General features: G+C 44.3%; 3 protein-coding genes across 14 annotated transcripts; 2 read left to right on the forward strand and 1 right to left on the reverse strand.

The window, feature by feature from the left end:
- Positions 1-318: 318 nt before the first annotated feature.
- Positions 319-14,344, reverse strand: LOC100838783. 12 transcript variants are annotated; one of them, XR_002963411.1, is made up of 10 exons: positions 13,942-14,344; positions 12,449-12,603; positions 12,287-12,343; positions 11,278-12,167; positions 11,089-11,211; positions 8,861-10,954; positions 4,972-5,046; positions 4,580-4,840; positions 4,289-4,460; positions 322-707 (listed from the first exon to the last, which is right to left on the reverse strand). XR_002963411.1 is itself a non-coding variant. In XM_024459336.1 (7 exons), the coding sequence occupies exons 6-7, from the start codon at positions 10,930-10,932 to the stop codon at positions 647-649; spliced, it is 2,133 nt and encodes a 710-aa protein (XP_024315104.1). In that variant the 5' UTR covers positions 10,933-10,954; positions 11,089-11,211; positions 11,278-12,167; positions 12,287-12,343; positions 12,449-12,603; positions 13,942-14,344; the 3' UTR covers positions 319-646. The 12 variants fall into 12 exon arrangements, 7 of the variants coding, with proteins under 7 accessions (XP_024315104.1, XP_024315103.1, XP_024315102.1 ...); XR_002963409.1 differs by lacking the exon at positions 4,972-5,046 and having other exon boundaries at positions 319-667; XR_002963410.1 differs by lacking the exon at positions 4,972-5,046 and having other exon boundaries at positions 319-667; positions 4,259-4,460.
- A 539-nt stretch (positions 14,345-14,883) lies between these two features.
- On the forward strand, positions 14,884-16,165 carry LOC100828480. The gene is made up of 3 exons (XM_003566056.4): positions 14,884-15,332; positions 15,417-15,533; positions 15,657-16,165. Exons 1-3 carry the CDS (start codon positions 14,982-14,984, stop codon positions 15,732-15,734), a joined length of 546 nt encoding a protein of 181 aa, XP_003566104.1. The 5' UTR covers positions 14,884-14,981; the 3' UTR covers positions 15,735-16,165.
- A 1,827-nt stretch (positions 16,166-17,992) lies between these two features.
- On the forward strand, positions 17,993-22,470 carry LOC100838471 (proteasome subunit alpha type-3). The gene is made up of 11 exons (XM_003568162.4): positions 17,993-18,150; positions 18,958-19,104; positions 19,190-19,229; positions 19,327-19,410; positions 19,648-19,721; positions 19,793-19,879; positions 19,976-20,060; positions 20,295-20,341; positions 21,432-21,497; positions 22,003-22,093; positions 22,183-22,470. Exons 2-11 carry the CDS (start codon positions 19,001-19,003, stop codon positions 22,252-22,254), a joined length of 750 nt encoding a protein of 249 aa, XP_003568210.1. The 5' UTR covers positions 17,993-18,150; positions 18,958-19,000; the 3' UTR covers positions 22,255-22,470.
- Positions 22,471-25,914: the final 3,444 nt, after the last annotated feature.

Genomic DNA, 25,914 nt, shown 5'->3' on the forward strand with positions numbered 1-25,914 from the left:
AGAACATATTTGTGAAGGTAATTGCCAGCACCACCGCTCCTCCCCTACTTCCTTATCCATGTTTAAACAGAGCAGCAAAAAACGGTACAAATCTGCATATCTAGGCACATTCGTGGTCAAAATCCAGCAACACATTGCCCTCACGCACCCCCAGAACAAAAATTGGAAAAAAAACAGAAAAGCATAGGGAAAACATAAACTGTGATGTTGCATGCTGCCATGATCCTGTCCCAAAAATTGAAAATCTGGGCAGGTTAGGGGTTTGGGCGTGCCTATAGGTTAGCATATTGAAGCATGCAAAAGTAGTTGGCAAAAAAGTACTAGAAAGCAAACTCTTACTCCCCTACACAGGTTCCGTGAAACTTGCATATGGAAACAACAGTATTCATCATGGTGTTTGGGGGTGGTTGATTCCAGTGCTGTTGTATGTACAAAGCAACAAAAAGGACACAAATAGTTGCTAGTTGTATGTATAAAGCAACATCCCAAGCATAGCATGTTAGCATGAAGCACAAAAAGCTTCAGCCATCCCTACAGTTTTCAACATTAGGCTATTCTCAGGTTCTCATATTCACACTTCAAGCTTGACAGTACACTACCAGTGAAAATCCATCTCTTCAGAGAAGCATGATGGGTCCTGATTGCATCATTTTGCATCCCTTGCTTTCTGCCATATGTACAAATCAATCTCTTCAAAAAAGCAGTTCCTACTTTAAAGAAACAGAGAATAACTTAGGTAGGGGAGCATAAAAAAGGACATAAAAAATGCAGAAAATATTCATGTAGGTGCAAAAAGGGGCATAAAAAAGAACACAAAAAAGCTGTGAAAAAGCACAAAATTTGGTTCGATTTGAAACTTGCCTATCAATAGCACTCTTATGGCCTCTTATTAATTGCAGATGGATTGGCTGAATCTCAATGAGTTGCCTACTGATCTAGTTGATGACACAAATGATGCTGTTGGTGAAGGCTGTGCAACAACTACATTACCATCATACTGCACACAGCCTGCCCTCCATGGAGAAGTAAGCCAAGCAATTTGTACCGAAGGGAATGTTGTTGCATCACATAATGGAAGCATGCAGTTTGCTAGCTATGAGGGCCAGGTTGGGCAAATTGAGTCCACTAACTTTAATCAAGATACAACAAGCATGCCTGACAATGACAACAATGATGTGGAAATACCAGAAGATGAGGTTTTATCGCAACCAAGTGAGCCTTATTTGGGGATGAGATTTGACACGCTATTATGTGCAAAAGATCACTATAATGCCTATGCACTAAGGTTGGGGTTCTCGACAAGGTCAAGCACTTCTAAGAGATCAGTGTACACAAATGAAGTGGAGAAGCAGCTTTTTGTTTGCAATAAATTCAGAGAGCCTAAGGTAGATGGTGAGAAGACTCAGAAAACTAAAGTTGCTCCAGATGTGAGCTCAGAATCTGAAGTGGACAGTGAAGATGAGAATGATCAAGAAGATGCTTTGCATGTGGGGAAAAAACCTCGAAAGAAAAGAAGAAGAGAGACAATGAAAGGCACAAATTGCAAAGCACGGTTGATTGTCAAGTTAATGGACAACATATGGCAAGTGGTTTATTTCATTGCAGAACACAACCACCCCTTGATTAACAAACCATCCTTGACTAAATATCTAAGATCACACCAGGGCATCCCCAAGAAAGAAGAGAACTTCCTGAGAATTCTGCACGATTCTAACTTAGAAACAGGTGCATGCTGAGTTGCTTTTCTCTCCGATTTGTTTGTTAACATTAACTAGTTTGTCAAAAGAAAACACCCAGTTTTGTGGGCAACTGCCTATCTGATGCATGATGTTAATTCTTTTACCCAGGTCATATGATGCAACTAATGTCATCTTTTTATGGGTCTGGTCTTCTTGTTCCATATACAACAAAGGCAATAAGCAACTACCGGTCTAGAATGCGTGCACAAACCCGTGGTGGTGATATGACCGAGACTATTTCATATTTTACGCAGAAGCGACTAGATGATCCGGATTTTTACTTCAAAGTTCTTTTGGATGATGAACAAAGAGTTCAGAACTTTTTCTGGGTAGATGGTGCAGCCCGAACAACATATGAAGATGCTTATTCTGATTGCATCTCGTTCGATACTACTTATTTGACCAATCAGTACAACATGCCCTTTGCACCTTTCATAGGCATCAATAGACATGGGCAGTCGTTCATGTTAGGCTGTGGCTTTTTGAGGGATGAGAAGGCAACTAGTTTTGACTGGTTGTTTGAGACCTATCTAGATGCAATGAATGACAAAGCTCCCAAGAATATTATTACTGACCAAGATTGGGCAATGCATGCTTAAATAGCTAAAGTTTTACCAAACACAGTACACCCCAGCTACCGCTAGCACATTATGAAAAAAGCACAAGAGAAGCTTGGTTCATTTCTTGGTAGAAGGCCAGAATTTGTTGCTCAGTTCAACGAGGTTGTTGATTACAGTTTGACCCCTGAAGAGTTTGAGCAGAGTTGGGCACAGATGATGGAAGTGCATCAGGATGTGGCTGGCTACAAGCACATTGCTTGGCTGTAAAATATTAGGGCGACATGGATCCCGTGTTACTTTAGGAATTGCTTCTTCCCAATTCTCCAATCAACCCAACGCAGTGAAGGCTTTAATGCTGTGTTGAAGCGCTACGTAAACCCACACAATTCTATTCTCAATTTTGTGCAGCAATATGAGAAAATACAATTGAAGATCCTAGTAAAGGAAGGTGGCAATGACTACAGGACATACCATCTGCATGTCGAAATTTGGTCATCATATCCAATCGAAAAGCAAGCTTTGCAGATTTACACTAGGGACATATACTACAGGTTTCGTTCAGAGTTCGAGAAGATTGGAAGATACAATGTAAGGGCATTGCAAAATGACATTTATGAACTTTACGCCAACAGAAAGTACTGCTGCGAGTATGGAACAAGAACATACAAAGTCCCTGCTAGGGTAGATGAAGCTTCCTACTCGTGTGAGTGTTGCAATTTTCAGAAGGATGGACTGCTTTGCTGCCACATTTAAAAAATATTTACTCATTGTGCGATTGATGAGATACCCGAACAGTACATCTTGAGTCGTTGGACGCAGAAAGCGATAAAGGGAGAAGTTGCCCCCGAGCAAGATCAGCCTGATATTATGCCAAACCCATCAGAGAAGGAGATCCGTTTGGCCAATATGTCTGTTGAGTTGTAGAAAGTTGCTAGGCAGGCTTGTGGATCAGATGCAGGGAAGCAAATTGTGGACAAGCACATTCGTACAATGCGGACTGAACTTTCGCATCTAAACAAGACAAGGAAGCCTAGTAAGAAAGCAGCTGTAGCAGCCCCGTCAGGTGAGGCGTCATCTTCTGTGCCGCTGCATCCTGTAGTTGCTCCAGCAGTCCGAAACCCGGAGAGGTCGGTGACAAAAGGAAAAGAAGATTTGAGAATGCACTTGAGCTAAGGCCCAAACGGAAGAACAAATGTTCCTTGTGTGGGTTAGATGAGCATAACCAAGCAACTTGTCCTTCTAAATTGGTTTGATGTTCGACTTCATGTGCTGTGGTTGATGCTCGTGATTCTGAATTAGAACATAACTAGTCCTACCTAGTTTATCTACTGTCTTGCTTTGAACATTGTTTCATCCCTTGTTTTGTGTGCTGTGGTTGAAACAAATTTTAGTTCCTGAAAATACTAGCAGTGCATGGTTGTTGAAAAAAAAAGCTATTGTGTTGCACAAACAGTTTGCTTTGATCTTACGGAGTATATCAATCTAAAGAAAATCCTTGCTCTCTATAATTACCCCTGTGTGGCGTTAATTGCTGGGTTATTGCTTTTCCTTTTGTTGAAATAGTATGGAAAAATTACTCTGTGCAACAAACATCATGCCAGCAGTCAGGACAATTTGTGAACAAACTTTTGGGATTTTGGAAACAGACGAGACGACTATTTGGGGGAAAAGTTGACTCACACTTAGAACACCACACACACATATAGGTGCTTGTTAGGGGGGGTTGTAAAACAACTAAAAAAGCAACTTATCAGACAGGGGGTGGCCCTTTTTTGGGTATATATTGTGAAGGCTATAAAAAGGCTCAGTAGACATTTTTTGAAAAACTGGATGTATTGTAAGTTGCCTGGCAGGTGAGGGAGATGTATGTATTCATAAATGATAAAGTAAAGCAACTACATGTTGCAAAAAACATAGCAGATTGTCCATATAAAAAAAGTGCGTTCGCGGGAAAAACACCTTTAAAAAAGGGAGCGCTGTCACATGTACCTATGCCTTGATCTTTAGGACTATTTTCCAGTCTATTTCGTTTTCCTTCGAGTTGAGCCAAGCATGGGTGAGCAACTTCCTTATGTTCGCTATGTTTGACTGTGAATAGTTGAGAGGGTTCCTCCCGTCCCACATATCATCGTTTGTGAGCATGAATACGCCACAGTCATGTCTAAAAAATAAGGATGCAGAAGACAAAAATGTTGTTGGGTAGTTAGAAAAAGGGCTTGGGTAAAAAAAAAGGAATCATAAAACGGCATGAATTGAAGGCAGATGTTGTTATTTCCTTACAAATTTTCTTGCTTCAGCCCCCGCCATCATACCAACTGAAATTGTCAACTTGCACTTTTGATTTGCCATAATGTGCTTTCCACAAGCATGTAATGCATGCCACGACAGTATTTGCACAATTATTCAAGCTTTTGTCGTGAAGCGACCTCAGTGAATAAAATTTTTCATATCTCCTGTCCCTAATTTCAGATTAAAGAGCCAATAGTGGTTTGAATCCTGAGGCTCCTTTGGATCCAGAGATTGCAACATAGGGAACATGACCTGTTCATGGAGAAAACCCCGCCAAGTAAAAAAAAGGATGAAAAGGAAAACATCCGAAAAATGGCAAAAAAGTGTGTGAGGAAACTTGTTTATTGCTTCATTATATCAGGGTGATGAAGCAATTCCTTTACCATGTCCATGCGGTCCAGATGTGTGTTGTCCCTGGCAAACTTTTTCTTTATTTCATTCCCTGACCAATCCATCTTCTGTAGCTTGGTTACAAAAAAGCAAGCAACTATTTTGTTGAAAAAAATGGGAAATGCAATGACTTTAAAAATGATGGCAGAAGTTACTTACACCAATCCTGTAACATCCCAATTTTCAAAATTCTTCATATGCATTGCATATCATGAGCATCATGTCACCCTTGCATTTGATCACTTTCAAAACCTTAAAATTTGCTCAGAAAACCCTTTTGCACAGATGCCTTTATTTGATTTTGGGCTTTGATCTTGCTCTTGAGTATTTGCATTTTTAACCCATGAGGGTATTGTGGTAAAAAGGGATTTAATGCATATATAGAGCTATCCCATAAATTGGCTTTTGAAAGTATTTTGAAAAAAATAATTTGATTCGATAGCCTAAGGGCCCTAAAAGCCATTTTATAGGCAAATGTATTTTTAAATATTTTATTTTGAGGAAATTCTTGTTCCAAAAGTTAGATCATATGAAAATATGATTTTAAAAATTTTGTTGTATTTTATTTGGAGTGATTTGGAGTTTCGAATCAATTTTGAGGTTCAAAAACAGAAAATGGATAAAAGAAAAGGAAAAACCGGAGGAAACCGGTCAAACCGGACCGGCCCCGCCCGAACCGGCCGGCCCGCTCTCACTGACCGGTGGGACCCGCGCTCATCTTCTTCTTCAACCGTCTGCCCGACAAGTCCGGCCACGCACGCCCGCGAACTGCCCATGACTCCACCTCCGATTTCTCCGCGCTCGGGCCGTTTTCTCCAAATCCTTGCGCGTCACCCCGAAGCCCTCGCTTTTCTCCTCCACTTCCCCCAAACCCCACATCCAATTTCGCTTCGGTTTGAGATTAATTTCTCGCCGGAGTTACTCTCTGCCACCGCCGTTCATCGCGATTTGTCGCCGCTCCAGTGAGCTTCTCCCATCCCCGGCCACCTTCCCGTTCTCCCCTCTCCCTAGCACATCCGGTGACACGCTCGGTTTCGAGGTTGGACGCCGTCCGCGCACCGCCGTTCGCCGCCCGTCTTCCCCGCCTCCGACCGCCTGCGCGGCCCAAGCCGCCCGAGCTCCCCGTGCCCGCACGCCCGCGCTCCGCCCCGCGCCCGTGTGCCGCCGCCCGCCGCCGCGCCGCCGCCCCGCGCCGCCTCCGGCCAGCCGCACGCTCCCGCGCGACCCGCTGTCCCGCCGCCTGCCCGCGCCGCCGCCGGCGAGCTCGTCCGCCGGCCGGAACCCTAAGCCCGGCCAATCCCGCGCTGCCACGTGGCAAGGCTTTCTATTTTATTTTATATTTGGCCGAATTAGATAATGCACTTTTGCAGAAAAGACCCTACAACTTCAAACCCTTATATCTTTCAAACCGTTTGTCCAAAATTTCTGTTCCGCACCTTTCTGGAATCGTCACAACGTGTAGAATATTTTGGCACTGTTTACTTTCAGTTTTGAACAACTTAGACAGTAGCTATTTTCAAATGGTGGAATATGGTTTAAATTTCAAATGAATTGTTTCAAAATAGTTTTGAGCATGTTATCTTGCTGTAAAATTATTTAAACTTGTTCTCTGTCCATTAGGACCAGAGAAGAAATTATTTTGTGTATAATCATGACATACAAGTTAAATATTGCTCTATGTTGCAAAAGCCGCACAATTTTTTGTTTTAAACCCTATTCATGTATCATGCATATTAATTACCACTTTGATGTTGTATAATCTGTCCAAACTATTTGAAAAACTTTTCAAAATAGAAACAAAACTTTTTACCTTGGAGGTAACCTTTGTGTGCATCATCATGGCATGGTTTTTGTATTGAATGTTGTGTTTATTGTGTGTGTTGCTTTTATTTTAGATTGTGTGGAGTGTAATCATTGTTGTTGCGAAGAGTGCGAGAACTACCACAACCTTGGACAAGGCAAGTTCACTTTGATCATTCTCCAAAATATTTTACTATACACTAGATGTTTTATTAGTTGCATCAGAAATATTACTCGTACTTCTATGCTAGCTATAAATCCCAGGTAGTCTAGTTTACCCTCGCCATTACCTTGCTACCAAATTGCCATCGATTGTAGTTGAATGCTAGGCTATGGTAGTATCGTGGGGGAAATAACTACATTATGATATTGTCATGCCTTTGGCGATATGAAATGATTTTGTTAGATGTAAGGCAAAACAATTAATTTAATGAACCGTCCTGGGTGGGCAGCTTTGAAGATTTTGAGGATTAGCGGCGTCAGGTCCATTTCTATGGGTCCCTCTGAGTCGAGTTCCTGTGGATTCAGGAATGGATCGTCCATGGACGACTTTCCCGTGGATTCGGGGAGCGCCTACGTTGCAAATGTGGAATGCCACCTGGGGTAACTGAGACTGGACTAGTTTCCTATTTAGAAGCTTCTAGTACAACCACAATGCTATATGGGCTCTGGCGAGACAAGAGTAAGTTGTATGAACCTAAACCCGAAGAATTGTACTGAGGTAGCCGTGTAGGGGGAGCGTGATTCTCTCGTGGTTTAGGGAATTACCTCTGAAAATCTCGTAATCGATGCCGTTGCTACTCTAGCCTGAGGACAGCAAGGGATTAACACGTCGGTTTCTTGTGGGGAATGTGTACAAACTCTCGAGAGCGTCAAAACTAAGTACTTAGCCGTGTCCCCGGCAACGGACAATTTGAGCGACTAGATGTGGAGCTGTAAGGAAAGTCTCACTCATTCTAACTTCTTAAATAAAATGAATGGTTGAACAGGGTATGGGCACTTGATGAATCCACATCAATGTGCTCTAGGATAATAGGAGCATGGGTGTGTCTACCCCGTGTCCAATAGTAATAAAATTCTATTTGATTAAAAGATAGGATTCAATAACTAATCTTTTATGCAAATAGCCTTGTACCCCACTTTGCCACATTATGCATATACTTGGTAGGCTCTGGTATAACTCCTAGTGAATCTTGCCAATACATTCAATGTATTGACCCTAGTGGCTGCATCGTTTAATGATGCAGGAAGCTCCGACGACGAGTAAGATGTACGTTCTGCATGTTTGGGTTACGGGCTTACATTCCAACACGCTCTCACCGTGGTGTTGATGTGCCCTTGCATCTTCCGTTTTCCGCTGCTAAACAGTTGTTTTATTTCCAGCTAACCCGTGAGGTTATGCGAGTTGTAAGTACCCTTTTATATTCTGGATGATACGTTGTAATATTGAGACCTTTGTTCTATGATATTATATCTTGAAACTGTGTGTGCTAGTGAGTCGATCCAGGGACTAGCACTAAAGCACAGAGATCGAACCCTTTTACGGGGGAGGTCGCTTCAAATCCGTAGTGGCATCACAAACTTCTTTAGGTTGCTTGGTTGTTTTTTATTACATAGTCAATGCCAATCTCGACAACACTATTGCTAAGCCTGCGTGTTGGAGCCATTGATGACGCCAATTCATTTACAGTGACGAAAAAACCGTTGTAGTTTATGATGTGGTCACTGTAGTAGGGTCAGAAAAAGGGCAGACAAATTGCTGTGGTCAGTTACATATGCAGACAAAAAACCTCGCAGCAAAAAAAAGTCAAAAATTTTCAGAAACAACTACATGTTTCAAAAAGGAAAAACTACTACTCTGGGAAAGATATGAATCCCTATTCAGAAACAAGCTTGGTGTGGCAACTCCCAACTTCAACTTAGTTAATTAAGCAACCCAATTAGTGCAGCAAAAAAATGAAGGGACATGTACGGCATGTGTACAAACAGCTAGGGGAAAAATGTGAATGATTGCAGTGGCTCAAAACTTGCCTAAAGAAAAGGGCAAAAGTACAGCAACTAGGCAACATCTTTAAATTGTACCTTTCATCAGTTACTTTCGCCCTTGTGTTCCTCCTACCAGTGGCAAGAACTGCTGCATAAACTTCTTTCACATCGTTTGAACACTGGTAGGTTGCCTTCGACTCAATGTCAACAAATGGAGGCCTTTTGCAAGCAGGGGGTTTTATAGCCCTCCGCTCGGGACCCTGTTGTGGTGCAGAGCTAGAACTACTTTTAGCAGAAATGCTACCAAAATTCTCTTTCCCCTCAATACTCCTGGCTGGTGGTGGTGGTGTACAAAGATCAATTATTGCGTTTGCCATTTTTGGCTTTGGAATTGCACCTGAACTGCTTCTGGTACGGGGGAGACTCATTAATCCTAGCACAGCTTTGCCTTCAGGTGGTGTGCTCAGATCAACAACTGCTTCCTGGTCCACTGTAACTGCTCCCGTTGCCCTTTCACGGTCGATCCGATCTGCCAAGGCGCATGCTTCCACGACCATAGCATCATCCCATTCATCATCGATGACCGTGTGTCCGTGCGATGTAGAGGCACAGGCAGCAGTGCCACTATTCAGAGAAAATTTGCCCACTGCTATTCCTTTAGCACTGATAGCTGGACCACCTATAGTCTGTGGTGGCTCAGGTTGGCTACCGAACCCGAGGTCAAATGGTGGTGGTGCAAAATCCATGCCATTGAAAAAATCGCGAGACTTGTTCTTCTGGATTGGATAGGAAGGTAAGTTGCTTCCACATAAATGGTCGGAGTGGACAGATCCAGCTGAGTTGGCCCGATTAATCGCATTGTGACCTGCGCAAGAAGCATCAATGGCTACTGCAGAAGGTGTCGGTGGAGCACAAATATTTTCGGTAGGTTTCCTAGGTTGATGGCCAGGTGGCCCTGCAGCTCGTATAAGTGACCGTCCTTCAACAAATGCCACTTCTTCTCCTTTTAGACCATCTTGTGCTGGTGCTGCCTGATCAGCAAGGCAGCCTTGCGACATCGCTGAAACTTGCTTCTTAGAATCAACAGAGGCTGTGCTTGCTATTTGCTCATTAACCCTTGCTTGAGGAATTTGCATCAGGTCAACGCCTTGACCGCCTAGGTTCACAGCTGCAACATTCTGGGTTGCTCCCTTCATTGCAATTGCCTCAACAACTTGTGATTCGTTGTTTGCAGATTCGGTTGAAGCCCTTCCTATTCCCTTATGGACTTGGGATCCCTTATTTGTATTAGCAGAAGTTGCTTTTGCAGCATTTGGGATGCCTTCTGTGACTGCGACAACAGGGAGAGTCAAAACCGTATGATAAGCTATCTTCTTGAACTTTCTAGCAATTTTAACTGTTTTTGCTGATGCACGTCTGGCTGCGCTTTTCCCCTTGTCTTTGCTGACAGGCATTACTACTCTGCACTTAGCTTCTGGCTCTTGAACTTCTGTGCCTTTGCATTCAGCTGGAGATGGGTCCTTGGTGACAAATTCATTGAATAGCTTGTTTTGCTGGGTTTCCGGGCATATCTTCTGTAGCTGATCCGAAGGTTGCTCAACCGCTGATGGTTGATCAGCAAAAACCGAGTTCAAAAACTCTCTGTGGGGCTCTGCAATTGCATGAGAGAGTGAGCTAGACTCTTGCTTTTTTCTCCCAGGTGTCTCGTTAGAAGGGGTCGGCTTGGAAGGGGTCGTCTTGGAAGGACTGCCAACGTTGTCGCCCTTTGTTTTTGTTGAATTCCTCAACCAGCTGCCCAAAATGGCGTCAGTCTGCCCTGTGCCCTTGCTTTTAGCCTGACTAACTTGGCCACCATCACCGTCATCGCCCCTGTCAGGCCCGTGATAACCATCACTGGCGACCTCATCGTCGTTGTCGTCGTCTTGCTCTTTTTCCTCATCCACATCTTCAGTATCTTTGACATCAGTCGTTGCGTCTTGCCCCTGCTGAGCATCGTTCTGAGTTGCTTTTTTCTTCTTCACAACTTTTGCAGCTGCTGGATTTCGTTGCCTTCTTTTTTTGGGTGCTTCTTCATTGCTTTCTTTCATTTCTTCATTATGTAGCTTGCCGATACCCTCGACAAACTTGCCCAGCTTATGTGAAATGTCTGTGCAAAACTCTTCCAACATTAAAGCAATTTTCCTTTTTTTTCTACAAGAGAGATTGAACATTAAGTCAGATTAAGTCAACGCATGTTTGTTTGTTCAAAAAGCAAAAAAAAATAGTAAACCAACAGTACATGAATTTGCTACAACAGATAAAGGTGTAATTGAAGTCTCACATACAGTGGGGTTGTATGTAGCAGGCAACTTTGAGGACACAAAATTTTCGGCGTGTGCCAAGCCCTTGAACAAGCTATTGTTATTAGCTACAACAGTGTCGGTTGCAGCGCCACGGTTAGCTTTGAGCTGTTGCAACAAAGAAAGAAGTGAGGGCAGCACTTTAGTTAGTGGTGATCTGATTGCTTTACTTACCTTCAGTTTTCCATACCCTCCGTCTGGCTTCATATCTAGCTGGACAACTTTGTTTATGAGCTCAGTTGTCCATGCCTCTGCACGGACAGGGCAGTTGCTCACATCCTCATCGATGTCAAGTGAGTCGAGATATAATATCTGCACAGAGCAGCATGGCAGACAAAAATGAATAATGCTTGCCAAACAAAAGCAAAAAGATGCAGTAATTTGAAAAATAGCGTTGCTGCTAGATAAAAAAGCAAGATTATAAAAAACAAGCAAGATTTTGGGAAAAAAAGATGCTTAGCAGCAAATGATACACGCAACATTTCGCTGAGTTCTTGTCTCCCAGCTTCAAGCAAGCTTCATGGATTTGATCAGCTACAAACTCGCAGAAATTGATATTGACAACATCGTCCAGGTTGATGAAATTTGGGTAACACCGCAGGCTGACGTGAAGGCTGGTTGTTGGACACAATAAGCAACTCATTGCTGCAATGAGCCAGGCCCGAAGAAATTTGTCGTCAGCTTTCCCATTCATAGCAATTATCATTTTGCACCAGTCGGTGATCTCAGGTGACTTCCCCCCCTCAAGACCATACTCCTTTGATATAAAATTTACAGATTCTTGGGTCCTCTTATAAATCACTTTGCCACCCCTGTTTGGGCAACTTGAAGTTCCTATAAACGCTGTTAGCTGTTACCGCGATACTGCCATTCTCTGGTATAAGCAACTCCCTTGTATCTGTGCTGTATGTACTCACAAGCCACTTGCTCATCTCACTAGGCAAAATCCGGACTATATTCAGTAAACCTCCGAAATGCTTGGCCTTGATCAAAGCTACCTGATCTGAAGATAGCTCTTTGTTGAGTTTGAATAACCTAGCTGGTGAGGCCCTATTCCTTCCAACCTAAAGGTCACAGTGCAAACATTTGAAAAAAACAATTAACAAAGAACCAACTAAAATGGAGGAGCAACAAAATGTGCAGTGGTTTCCTATCCTGAACTACAAAAAGCTGTGAGGATTACATCTTGTCCTGTGGGGCCACGCTTAGCTACAGGTTCAGCTTCTTCGGCGTTGGTAGCCTGCAGATGCAAAGTAAAATGGGAAGAAAATTTAACAAAAAAAATACATTAGATAAAGTGAAAAACAAAAATGGAAAATTAAGGGTGCAAAAAAGCAACCCAAACCTGGAGTACGTTCTCGACGGTGCATAAAGCTGTTCCCTGAAGTTGAGCACCTTGACCTTCATCATGCCTTGCGGGTTTGCTCCTACGCCGCCGATGCACTAAATTCCCTGTTTCAACCTCTTCATCATCCTCGATAGTATTCATGGTTACCCAACCTGATGCATGAAACACACATATAAAAAAAACACATGTCATAACTTAGCAGCAAGTCTGTCCATTAAAAAGAAAACCCAAAAACAACTCCTAGACTTCATCTACAATGACCTGCTCAACAATTTATGTTGCGATTTGCAACTTCTATGGCAAGAACAAAAGCTAGTTAATATTTAAGCCGAGAAGCAACTTTTGCTCCAAATATTCGCTAACCCACTTCTTATCAAAACACATGCTTAGACAGAACCCCTGCTTAGGCAAGGAAACACATGAAAGCAACTTACAAAAAGAAAGTGTGTGGTGTGACTATGTAAAATTAAAGCAACTAATAAGCTAGTGTGCGAGCGACTAAGTAAATAAAAAGCAACTAGATTAGCTAAGTTGGGAGAAGAGTACAGGGTGTATATGCGCAGGAAATTACATTGACAGGAAAAGCGACAACCTGACAAATCTTAACAAACTAGAATAAAGCAACTGCTATTAAAAACCCTATCTAGAACGAAGCAACTCATAGCAGGTTCATGCGTTTTTTGGGGGATCATGCCATGCGAAGCAAACAAGATATCATAAGTTGTTGCATGAAAAAAAATTGATGGACAAGTAAATTGTCTGTCCTTAAGTGCAATTACTGAACATGAAAACCACCCCCTGGCGGAAAGGCAACTTGTTTTGGGCTTGTTAATGCAAAAACCCCTTATTGTTGAAGTAACTCCTAAACAGCTCACAAAAAGGCGCTTGAGCACCTGATGGTAATTTCCACATGCACATGTGCGATTGAGCAACTAATAATAAGGTGTGCAACAAAAAAAGTTGCCTGCCTGACGTTCCAGAAAGTAGAACCTTAGTGGCTAAAAAGCAACTACACAAAGCTAATCTAGGTTGCATCTAGGTTTTAGGTTGTGAAATCGCATGGCAAAATTTCAGGAAAATTTCAGAAACCAGCACCTAGCTACTAAAACCTGCATAAACACTAGGGTTGCATCAATCAAACCCGCACCAAAAATGACAGCCAGCTTGTATGTAAACAGTCCAATCATGAACAGATCAGGCACAATTAAGCACAAGACCAAAACCACCCCACGGAGCTAGACCGCACATCAACCAGATTAGATGAACACAATACCGATATGATCACGTTTGCGAACTCATGGTCCCATGGATACAATAGATGCCTCAAAAATGACTCGAACTCCCATCCCGTACCACACGGGTGACAGCCGCATCACAGGAACCCCACCACCACCCCCCCTATTGGGATGTACTAGAGTTTGTTTAGGTCGCAAAATCAAGGCACAAACGCATGAAAACATGGAGAACGGCTTTGGGGGCAGGGGGCTCACCGCGAGGTATGCCTTGGTGGCGCGGGGCAGTCCCCGATGCACGCGCCGCGCTCGAATCAACGACCACGGAAGCTTCACGAAGCACCCACCGCCCCGTCCTCCGACATGCAGCTCCCGAAGAAGCCCCAACAGCCCGCAATCCGCCGACCGACGCTGGTCTCGCCCCGGGAAATTACCGGGGAAAACGCCTCCCGGTCGTTCTCCACCACACTCCTTCCACCCTCTCCTGAACGCCGCACCACCCTTCTCCCCCGCGACCTGTAGCACCGGGGCGGATGCGATCGAATCGTCGGAAAATCGCCCCCCTCACGGCACGGAGAAGAGAGAGAGAGAGAGAGAGAGAGAGAGAGAGAGAGAGAGAGAGGGGGTGAAGGGGAAGAACACGGGCGAAATGGGGGAGAGACAGAGGGACGGGGATTGGTATTGGTGCGGGGTTAAAAAACGCATGCCCCTTGGGGTCCCACCGCCCAGCGACACGAGATATAGAATCGGACAGCGACCCTTGTCTGTACACGATCGGACGGCGCATCTGCGTCAGGAGAAAACGAGCGGCGATGAAGCCTGCACGCCCGCGTCGTCCAAGAAGTGCATATGCACTTTCAAGCAATTGGGAATGTATTTTGTTGCATATAACATGAATTGCTTAGTGATTCTCGGATTCTGCACACTTCACTACTCCTGTTTTTCTTTTTTTCGAGAAACTTCACTGCTCCTGTTTAACAAGGCAATTCGATGTGGTTGATGCTTCCAAGCAAAGGCAATAGGCAGACCAGAACCAACACAAATCACCAGCAAGAAACCACCAAGTCCTGTGATATACTGGGCTTTCTTTTCAGCCCAACGCTTACTCGCTTACAGCCCAAGGAGTCCTCTCTTAGAAATGGGCTTACCAGCCCAGCCCATATAGCACATGACCTGTGAGGCTGTGACTGTGAAACCGAAAACCGGAACGCCGCCCACGTCCTATCCACTACCGATCGACTCACACCGCGCTCGATCGAAGCTCTCCCCACCGCTAAACCTCGCGCTCAGCCCTATCCATGGCCGCGGCAACCATCTCCCTCTGCGGCTCACGCTGCCTCGGCCCGAGCCTGAGGCCTGAAGCGCGCCTCGGCTCCCCATCCCCTGCCCAACTTCTCGTAGAGCGGGGAAGTGGCCGCGGGAGGCCGTCGCAGCGAAGGCCTGTGGCCGTAGCCGCGACGGAAGGGTCCGCCAAGTCGTCGGGCGAGGCGGACGAGCAGGTCCCCTCCTGGGCCCGGCCGGGCTCCGACGAGCCGCCGCCGTGGGCGCGCGACGAAGGCGGCGGCGGGGCGGGGGGCCGCGACCCCGCCGCCGTCCAGGTCCCGTTCTACGCGTACCTTCTCGCGTCCGCCATCACGGCCATCGCCGCTGTACGCGCCCCTTGAACCCTTTTCCCTTTCTCCCCCTCTCTCCCGTTCCACTGACCAGATCCTTCTTCGCTGCTCCGCGTGCAGATCGGATCCATATTCGAGTACACGAACGGGCGGCCGGTGTTCGGCATCGTGGGCGTTGACAGCCCCCTCTACGCGCCGATACTGGGCTTCTTCGCCGTCACCGGGGTCCCGACCTCCGTACGTATATATGTACCTGCCCATGCCCGTCCAGACCTGCGCGGTCTGCCGGCCGGGGTTCCCAAAGTTAGTTGGCAGCTTCAATTATGATGGAGTTGCCGTTCGTTCTTGTTTGAATTTCAGGCGTTTCTGTGGTACAAAGCTGTGCAGACGGCGAACAAAGACGCCGAGGAGCAAGACCGGAAAGACGGCTTCCTTTGATCTCCCGGCCGGAAAGTGCTACGCTGTTTTTGTATTCTGGCTTAGCTTGGTGGCGTCTTAATTTCCATGTGTTTGAATGCCTCATCTGATACACGAGCAACATCTGAACTCTGCATTTTGAATGGGGGAGGAAATGCATGCATGCGTGCCAGCTCCGTTCAGTTTTCCTTCCCTAGGAGGTCGTGCTTCGATGTGATTTTGGGCAAGAAGGTTCGTTGTGTATGTAATCCACGCAACACAAAGAAACCGTCCTTGTTCTATATCTTTGGCTCAAACGTAAATATGATGATGAGAAATGATAGACCTGTACCAAATTTGTGGAGAACCGGAGACATTTGTGAACCGTATGTTTTGCGGACATACTTTCGTACATTGTCCATTTGATTTGAACACACCATTGTGATTAGAAACGATATGGATTATTTGATCTAGCACAGTAAATAATTGTAAACACTACTTTTAAATATGTTGTGTATTCCGAAGTCTGTTAACACTGGTATCATGTTAGTACTCAGAGAAGGTGGAGGCGCAACACAAACTTGCCCAAACAAGCATCCAAAAAATACAGAAAGAACAAACAAAATTAATGCGAAGAGTACAGAACCTAAACGCGGCTGGGTGAGTGAATGTTGCGCTGATTTGACCCCAAACCACCCCTAATTTTGTTTGACATAATGAAAGTTACATATCGCTGGATGCATGTAGCTAGCCTTTTTTGGGGAGAGGTTGACTAGTCGCGGATGATCTTGGGATGGATAATGGATTACTTCGTTCTGTTAGGACATATACACCGGATGTGTATATCATGTCACTTAGAAAAAGCAATAAAACATGTTATACAATATGTTATTTAATGGCCATATCCTCCAACCAATGCTCGTGCGAATAAAATTGCGCTATATTCTTATGGAGAGATTACCTTTTAGTTGAAAAAAACAATCACCTTTCTTTAATATTTCTTCTATTTTATTTTGTTTTAATTGTCTCAAATGCTACATGCATTTCGAGCTCTTTGATTTGCAGGATTTCCCAACATAGGAATATAAACAATACATGACTATAATGTCATAAACATGTCGTTTACTACATGTAAAGAAAACACAGGAATAGACAAAAGAAGTTGTTTGATTGCAGAATAGAGAAACACATGAATTTTCATGATTGTGTGTACGGCATAATTGCCATACAACCAGTCAACCAGAAGATTTTTTCAAGAGGTCGGACTCAATAGAAAAATTTCTCTAAAATAAGTGCAAAGTGAAGATAGGAAAATTTTCTATGGAATTTAATCTTACATATCATAGGGGATCGCCTAGTTTATTAAAGGACCTAAAACACAACCTGCTATGTACTCTTAGGTAGTGTTGGTTGAGGACATGAAGTAGAATTGCATGGAGAGATTTCGCCGACCATCAAAGTTGCAGTCACCGTGTTCATGTTTCATAATGCTCCTCCGCCGCCGCCTCGCTGCTTCTCCGCAGCTACTTCTCCGCCGCTGCCTCGCTGCTTCTCCGCTGCCTCCCCACAGCTCCATTGCTCGCCCAGTAGCTCCTCCAACATCCAGCAGCGTCGCGCGTCGTCTCCCCTACTACAACAACCGTAACCATCAAGAGGGTGAGATTGGGTATAATTTGATGGGGGAGGTGAGAGTAGTACTTACGTGAAAGGTCACGTGCCTGTCGAGGGTACCGGAACCAACCCATTCCTCTGATTTCGAGTTATCGTTTCGTTCTGCATATCAGCCGAATATTCCCTGCCTCGGAACCAGTTGGTTCCATTCCCAATTTTAGGTTCTACCAACCAAAATGGTCAAAGGACCGCGCATAGCGCGGGTGGTGGAGAGCAAGTGGTAGCTCCCTGCCCACTCCCTACGAGTTCGACTCCGGGTGCCTCACCGTGTTGTTCATTTGAACAGTACTTATTCACAAGTGGCTTGTCTAGCTTGCACAGCCGTGTGGTGTGTGTGTGTGTGCGGGTGTGCGTTGCTGTGTTAGTTCACATACTTCAGTTTTTTTTTACTGTAATGAGTAAGGCCTTCAAAAAAAAAACAGGTCAGACCAATCTATTTTCTAGAACCATTTCATAAAATTCCACTGCATGCCTCCAACCAAACACAGCTACACGATGGGCTGGACGAAAGGGGGGACGGGCCAGCTTCCGCATGCCCGGGCCTTAATCGGCTCTTCCAATGGGCTGAAGCCCAACCCAAGTAGTCCGGACCAGAGCGAGTCGCCTGTCCTCTCCTGGTGCGTGCGAACCCTGGTTCGAGCCCGACACCGATGCCTTTGCCCGCAAATACAACTCGCCCCCTCCTATTCTCACAAACCCCACACTCCGCACCTTCTTGCGCGACAAGCCGGAGCCGACGAGACGACCGCGCCGCCGTCGACGCGACCTCCTCCGCCCGCCGGGATCGGTAAGCGCCCTGTTCCCTTATCCCACCGCCTCCTCCGCGTACTCCCGGAAAGTGCCCGGACGCATCGCCGCCGCTCCCCGCGCATGGCCGTACGTGATTTAGACGAGATCCCTAATCCGATCAAACCCTCCCCTCGCAACGGCCTCATCGAGTCTCCGAACTCGCGTCTGTGCATCCTCCCACCGTAGCAGGTCACATCGAAGGGATTATTCGTCTCATACTCGTCGGCGTCTTCCGCTTTACTGGACTGGTTTGGAGTGGAGATCCCTCCGGACCTGAGCCGATTTCTTTTGCCGGTGTAGAACCCTAACTTGCTCGGGTTTGTTCTGAGACTGAGAGTATTGTTCTGGTCTTCCCGATGCTATGAGCCTGTGAGCCATCGTACATAAATAGTCTTCGTGGGATGGATACCACTACAGTATATTTTCAGGAAACTTATGATGCTTAACTGAACCTCGTGTCCCCATGTTTGCTCCGCCCCTGGAGTCGGTGACAATTGTATATGTAGTATTGCGTCTGGCATGAACAATCGCATCTTGGTGCATTACCCATATGGTTAGACTAAAGGAATCCTGATTTCTCTGTAGGCAGCTAGCTTATTCACAAATCTATATAGCACACACCTTCTGATACCATGTACAAGTACTGATGGGTTTTTACGATACAAGGTTCATTAGACTTCCTACATGCTTTAAGACAAAATGCTTCACGTTGTACATCTGTCTGAATAGTTCTTTCAAGTGCTTTTTTTTTCATGAAGGTTCTCCTGCATATACTTAACAGGGTTATTATGATTTTTTTTTCCAGGAGAGAACTCTTGAACCAGTTTAAAGGTTGAAGCAACTTAACGATGAGTAGCATAGGAACTGGTTATGATCTGTCCGTCACCACGTTCTCCCCAGATGGCCGTGTCTTCCAGGTTGAGTATGCTGGCAAGGCTGTCGACAACAGCGGGTTTGATTTAGCTCCCTCCCTATTTTTTTTATGTACTTTTTATGTCTGTGCAACTTCATGTTGAACTCTGGATGTTTCTGTGTAGGACTATCGTTGGGATCAAATGCAAAGATGGAATTGTCCTTGTAAGTGATTATTTCTGGTTTTACTCTTTTTTTTTCTCGAATTGGTGTTAGCTTTTGCTTGTTTTGTGTGATATCCTGTTATGATGTTGGTCTGTAGGGTGTGGAGAAGCTGATTACATCAAAGATGATACTTGAGGGATCGAATCGGAGACTTCACTCTGTGCACCGGAACTCTGGCTTGGTAATTTTCTTTCATTTCTTTACAGATAGGGTGGTCTGACTCAACTTATCCAGCAAGAATGTAGGATATATAGTGAAGTACATTATGTTTTTAACAGCTTTGTTAATTGCATTTTCCTTAAGGTAGAGATGAAATTGAGTCCTGTATTGTGTGCTTCTCTCTTTAGTGTGATTTTTTTATCATCATTTTTCTAACAAATTGCACTAATAACTAAGATAATTCTATGCTCATTTTCAGGCTGTGGCTGGGTTAGCAGCGGACGGTAGGCAGATAGTCTCGAGAGCGAAGTCAGAGGCAGCCAATTATGAAAAGTGAGAATTACCGAGACTTTTGGTTCAATCCAATTCTGTTTAGAACTGTATCTGAAGTTCTAATCCACCAGGGTTTACGGAGAACCCATGCCTGTTAAGGAGTTGGCTGACCGTGTAGCTAGCTATGTTCATCTGTGTACACTGTACTGGTGGCTCAGGTAAGACAGTCAACATGTTCTTGTTAAAGAAGATGGTTGCCTTCATCATGCTTGTTTACTTGATAGTTGAATAGATTTAAACTCTTTCTGTTTCAGGCCCTTTGGCTGTGGAGTTATTCTTGGAGGTTATGATAGGGATGGGCCACAGCTCTACATGATTGAACCTTCAGGCCTCTCCTACGTGAGTCTTACTCTCTAATACATGGTAGTTATTCCTTTTGCCTTTATTGATTAGCACTGAGCAAGGATAAGTTGGCTAGGTAATACATATTTTTATATCTTGTCGCATTCGGTGGTCAAATTTAATTTCACAATGAGGAGTCAACTTTGTTTACATGCAATAAGATGTGAAATGTCCATTTCAAAAGCACTAGATGCATGTGGAATTCGTGACTTACTTATTGAGTTTTGACAGAAATATTTTGGTGCTGCACTGGGTAAAGGAAGACAAGCTGCAAAAACGTAAGCCAATCAAGTTTTTAATAGTTTGTTTGTCGTATGGCTTATGCATTAATGCTCAATTTCTGTTTTGTCCCAAACTGCTAGGCCTCCTAAAGCATGTTGCCTTCTTGATAGTTTAATGTTGGTATAAATACCATGTTAATACTTAATAGTTTGAAATTAAACATTTAGGAATAATGGGAAAAAGAACGTTGTTCGTCTTCTCAATGATTTTGTATACATTATATGCACCGTCCATGATTATCATTTGTGCAGGTAGTAGTCTTAATAGTAGCACCACATTTCCATATTCAATGGATGATAGACACTCTTATTGCTTATACTAGGAGCTATTACCAGAACACGGCTTAGGCGGTATTTGGTTGCTTGCCACAGTTTTTGGTACATACGAGCTAGGCAAGTTTGACTTTGTTAAACTTGAATTATTTCTTTGCTAAATATGTAGCATGATGATGATACACTTTAATAACACTACCCACAAAATCATAGACATTTATTTTTGAAAATCTCACCCCTGTCGTGAGCAATTCTCACCACAAAAGTTATGGCTTGCTACACATCTGGTGCAAAGTTCCGTAAAACATGGCAGCTAACTGAACATACCCTTAGTTTGGCATTTTTGTGGCTTGCTTACTCAACAATTTGTTTCTCTTCTTTTTGTGCATGCATTTTGGCTATGCCTAGTGATCAATGACCGCGTCTTCAGAGCCATAGCAGAAATAGTATTCTCGAATTTTAAATAATTCTTTGAATTGACTGAATGCCACAATGCAGAAGCATAACACTGACTGGGCATTAATGCAAACAACTCTATTATACTAGATGAGTAGCATTTACATGGTGTAAATACATCGACCTTTAATATTTTGTCCGTGTATTTGTTTTCCGGAATCTGGGGTTCAAGGGAAGAGTCGTAAATTGGCCTAACACATATACTGGCTAATTATCACATTGAGAGCTTTATTTTATATAAAACTTGTGTGATTCAAGATGTTTCCGTACATAATATTTATGACATGTTTACCTTGCATTTCTATTCATAAATGATTGTTTTATATTCCGGTTCATCTAATTTAATGTTGTCCTACAGCGAAATAGAGAAATTGAAGCTTTCTGAGCTAACGTGCCGGGAAGGCATCGTTGAGGTCGCCAAGATGTATGTCCTAAATCTTTTACCGTATCACTGCAAGTTTCTGCCTGAGTTATCACCCAAAATATTATGTCATGTTTGTCCTAGAAGTTTGTCATATGTGCCAAAGATGGGCCAGTAGTTGTTAATGATTATGGATTTTCTCTCCAGAAAGAATAACATTGTAGTTAGTCATAGACTCTCATAGGAGCCTGGTCATACTTTTGCATTGTTTATGGTCCTTGGTATCATGATTTTATTCCTACAAGCAGTAGTTATGGTTGCAATATTCCATTACAAGTAAGCGATGTGATGGCTAACTAAGGCTTATTGTTTTTTCTTAGCACAGATTCGTGTGCCATGGTCCAACAATATAGGGCTTATAGGTTTTAAATAGCACATGTTCTTACTCTTTGTCAGTGGACTGATGTCCTGTCTAGGGATGCTTTTTGCTGTGTGCGTGGAGAACTGACTGCGGCAAGTTTGACACTTGAAAGAATTAACTGACTGACCTTTCTTTTTCTACATACAGAATTTATGGTGTACACGATGAAGCGAAAGACAAGTCTTTCGAGTTGGAACTGAGCTGGGTATGTGATGAATCGAACCGTCAGCATGAGAAGGTAAAAAACAACTATGCATGGAATAATTATTGTCCCTTGTAATTCGTGGCCTTTTTCCTGAAACCTTGTCGACTTGCCATACCATACAGGTTCCAAACGATCTTCTGGAGCAGGCCAAAGCAGCAGCGCAAGCAGCGCTTGAGGAGATGGATGCTGACTAAGAAAAGAACCCCGCGAATATTCTCTTCCCATTTACTTTGAGGGGTGTAATAGATACATGATCCTCAGAATGTTGCTTTCGGTTCCATCCCAGTCGAGGTAGCAGGCTCGTGTTGTTTGGGTTCTGACGAATTGCATTCTGCTTGCTCTGGATCTTAATTTATTCAGTTCTGAACGACCTGGAAATTTGATGAGTACAACTAGCTTTTCATTCTAAACCATTACAGCCCTGACCTCAGATTTGTTCGCCGCTGTGTCCCGCCTCAGGGTGCTGGCGAACTTGTCCTAAATTCCTAATCAGTATAACAACATACGGAGATTCTTAGGGTTGAGTATAGTGAAGAACAGTATACGAGTGAAGACGCAAGTAGTGTCCTGACTCCTGAAAATACTACTCCCACTGAGGGTAAAATGCATTTTGTATGTATCAAAATAGTCTATTTTGCACAGAGCGTAAAAAAAATACTAGTAGATTAGAACATTTTGCACAGAGCATAAAAATACAACCTTTTCTTTGTTTTGCAAAATGAAGGGAGCGATTACTCGACAACATGGACGATGGAGGATTGGAGGGTACTAAAATACTCCCACTAACCGCTGAGGGTGTAGTCTCCCATCGTATTCTGCATCTTGGCCGAGTTTGGCCTAGCTAAGCAAATGCAGGTTAGAGGTTAGAAGAGAGTGTTTGGTTGCTCTTCTAATGCCCGTGGTGATGCTCCATACCCTGAACTAATTCCAACGCAGCCAACAACTTTGCCATGGAGAATGTCTTTGCGTCAACTGTGCCTTGCGGCCCGCTTTGCCGTCTCAAATATCCTTCTCCTCGCTCGCCGGCGATAACTTCTTGACAACACCTTCTTTTTTTTTTTTTGAGAAAGCAAGGTCATATATTAATCAACCAACGCTTACAAAAATATCTTTAAAGTAAAATAAAATTACACGCAAGTTCTTGTTGGTAAACGTCGTTGTCTTCCTCGTGCACTCGCCGGTGGCATGCCGTGAGCGAAACTTGATGCTGTCTCTGGACCTCCGAACCACATTGTAGCTAGGTAAATGTTGTTGACGTAGCAGCCAGGAAGGTGCCGGTCGGAGTCAGAAGACACCGGCGATAGTGATCTGAGAAACAAACCACCATCCTAGAGAAGAAGGCGACGAAGAAGGTTGGATGATCATCCCTGATCCGGCCAGTCGGACCTGAGAAGACGTGGGCTCACTAACTCCACGATGAGATCGAAGTTGGCCGAGCCTCGCCGATCAAAAAAGAACCAATAAACCGAAACACACAAATTACCTGCAAAACACAAACACAAATCTAGATGCACCACTCCCAGAAGAGCAGCGGCCAACTGCCTCAACGCCAAACTCAGCCACTCTCTCCCGATTCTTGTCCCACTTCGTCCACCTCAACCTTCGATGGCTGAGGAGGTTGGGGACGACAATGTCGTTCAGTGGTGGCGTTGGCGCTGGCCCTCACCGACCGCCCCCTTCGAAGGATGGATGGCTCCTCGCCCAAAGATGTTGCTCCAAATTTGAGAGTTTTTACGGTACCCCGGTACTCCTTTCTAACCGATGGAGTACCGTCATGATCTAGCACTATATTTTTAAGGGTAATTTAGCCATTTTTATTTGTAATATAGGGTTACCCTTTGACTTTTGTCCATCATCTCCGATCGACCGGGCGTCTCATTGCAACATAACGCACACCGCCGGCAGCGGCGGATCAAGGGCACGAAGCCGCCGTCTTCCCAATTGAGAGGATGCACGGCAACTGACTCCTTCAAATATCGCGATTTATCCTCCCAGGCAAAAGCCACTAGTCCAGCATGCAGTTAATTAGATGTGAATTGACTTGTTCGTTTGGTCAGATTCCCAAACAAGATTAGTTTAATGGCAATTGGGAGATGGGAGTGAGCGTTTGCGTCTGCGCATGCATGGTGAATGTGATATGCGGCTATTCGCGATGATCATCACCATATACGAGATATACAGCCTAAGGTATAGAGTAGGAAGTTAGGAACATTAATTAAGAGGAAACAATGAGCGTGTTAGAGATTCATGGCGGATCAGCGGCTTGGAGCTGAGACATAAGTGCGGCATGAGTTGCACCTAGATGATCAAACTGTCAGGCTCATCTCCGTCGATCGCCCGCCCGAATTGACTCTTCAAATTAGGATTTGTAGGCAGAAGCTAAACCAATGGGAAGAAATACCGCAATATGCTTGTCTATTGAAAAACGTATTGATGAAAATTGTATTCAGATTACAATTTTACCGATGGTACTCCCTGACTTTTTAGGATGGTACTCCATAATGTTGGTGTTGGAGTACCAACTATCCTCAACCATCAGATCGGGATGAATAAACGGTCTATATTTATTCCGGGGTACGGTAAAAGAGCTCACGAATCTATACTCCGTGCAAGCATAGCCGCAAGAAAAACTGTACTCTGAAGGAGGCCATTATAAATAGATGGTGGATCAAAGGTTTGCAACGTCTGAACAGTTTGGAGGCACTTCAGCTCTTTATTTCTCTTGATGGGTTCGTTGCATGGAAAAGAAAATTTTTCCGACGAGAATTGCGGAAGAAACCCAAGATAATATCTACTAAATGTAAATAACGAGAGGGATTATGAGCATCATACCCTCGTAGACCACAGCGTTACGATCACGGGATCGTTGTTGGCGTAGTGGTACTTTCGATGAGATCGATCTCAACGTACGGCACCTCCTTGGTATCCACACGTACGGCTTGATGTCGTCTCCTCCTTCTTGATCCAGCAAGACGAGGGGGAGAGGTTGATGAGATCCCGGCAGCACTACGGCGTGGTGTAGGATATGGTGGAGAGTTCCACGGGCAGGGCTTCGCTGCGCACGGGAGAGAATTAGAGGGGCTCAGGGGAGAGAGATCCAGATGAGTACTTGGTGTGTTCTCTCCGCCTGCCCCACCCCTCTATTTATATAGGGGTGGTGGTCAGGGTTTGCCCCTCCTCCAAGAAAAGGCTAGGGCCGGCTAGAGGAGTCCCGGAAGGATTCCTCCTTCTGTCCGGCCTCCCCACGCACCCATTAGGGGATAATTAATTAGATTGATCCAATTAATTCATATAGAGGCCCAATTAAATTCTCAAGAATATTTCGGAACATTTCAGAACCTTCTGAGAACTTCCGAAACCTTTTAGAATATTCCCGGTCAATATCGAAAATACCCCGAACTTTTCTGAAACCCTGAAACAGCTTTTCCATATATAAATCTTTATCTTCGGACCATTCCGAAGCTCCCCGTGATGTCCTGGATCCCATCCGAGACTCCGAATCAATATTCGATATCAGCATCTATTATTTCATCAAATCCTAATGACATTAAGCGTTAAGTGTGTGACCCTACGGGTTTGAGAGCATGTGGACATGATCATATCAATAACCAACAGCGGGACCTGGATGTCCATAATGGTTCCCACATATTCCACAAAGATCTCATCGGTTGAACCACGATGTCAAGGATTTAATTAATCCGGTATCCAATTCCCTTTGTCTCGCGATATATTACTTGCCCGATATTTGATCGTCGGTATCACCATGCCTAGTTCAATCTCGTTACCGGCAAGTTCTCTTTACTCGTACCACAATATAATATCCCCGTGACTAAACACATTAGTCACATGCTTGC

This window comes from Brachypodium distachyon, chromosome 2, assembly GCF_000005505.3.
Source record: "Brachypodium distachyon strain Bd21 chromosome 2, Brachypodium_distachyon_v3.0, whole genome shotgun sequence".
Lineage (NCBI taxonomy): Eukaryota > Viridiplantae > Streptophyta > Magnoliopsida > Poales > Poaceae > Brachypodium > Brachypodium distachyon.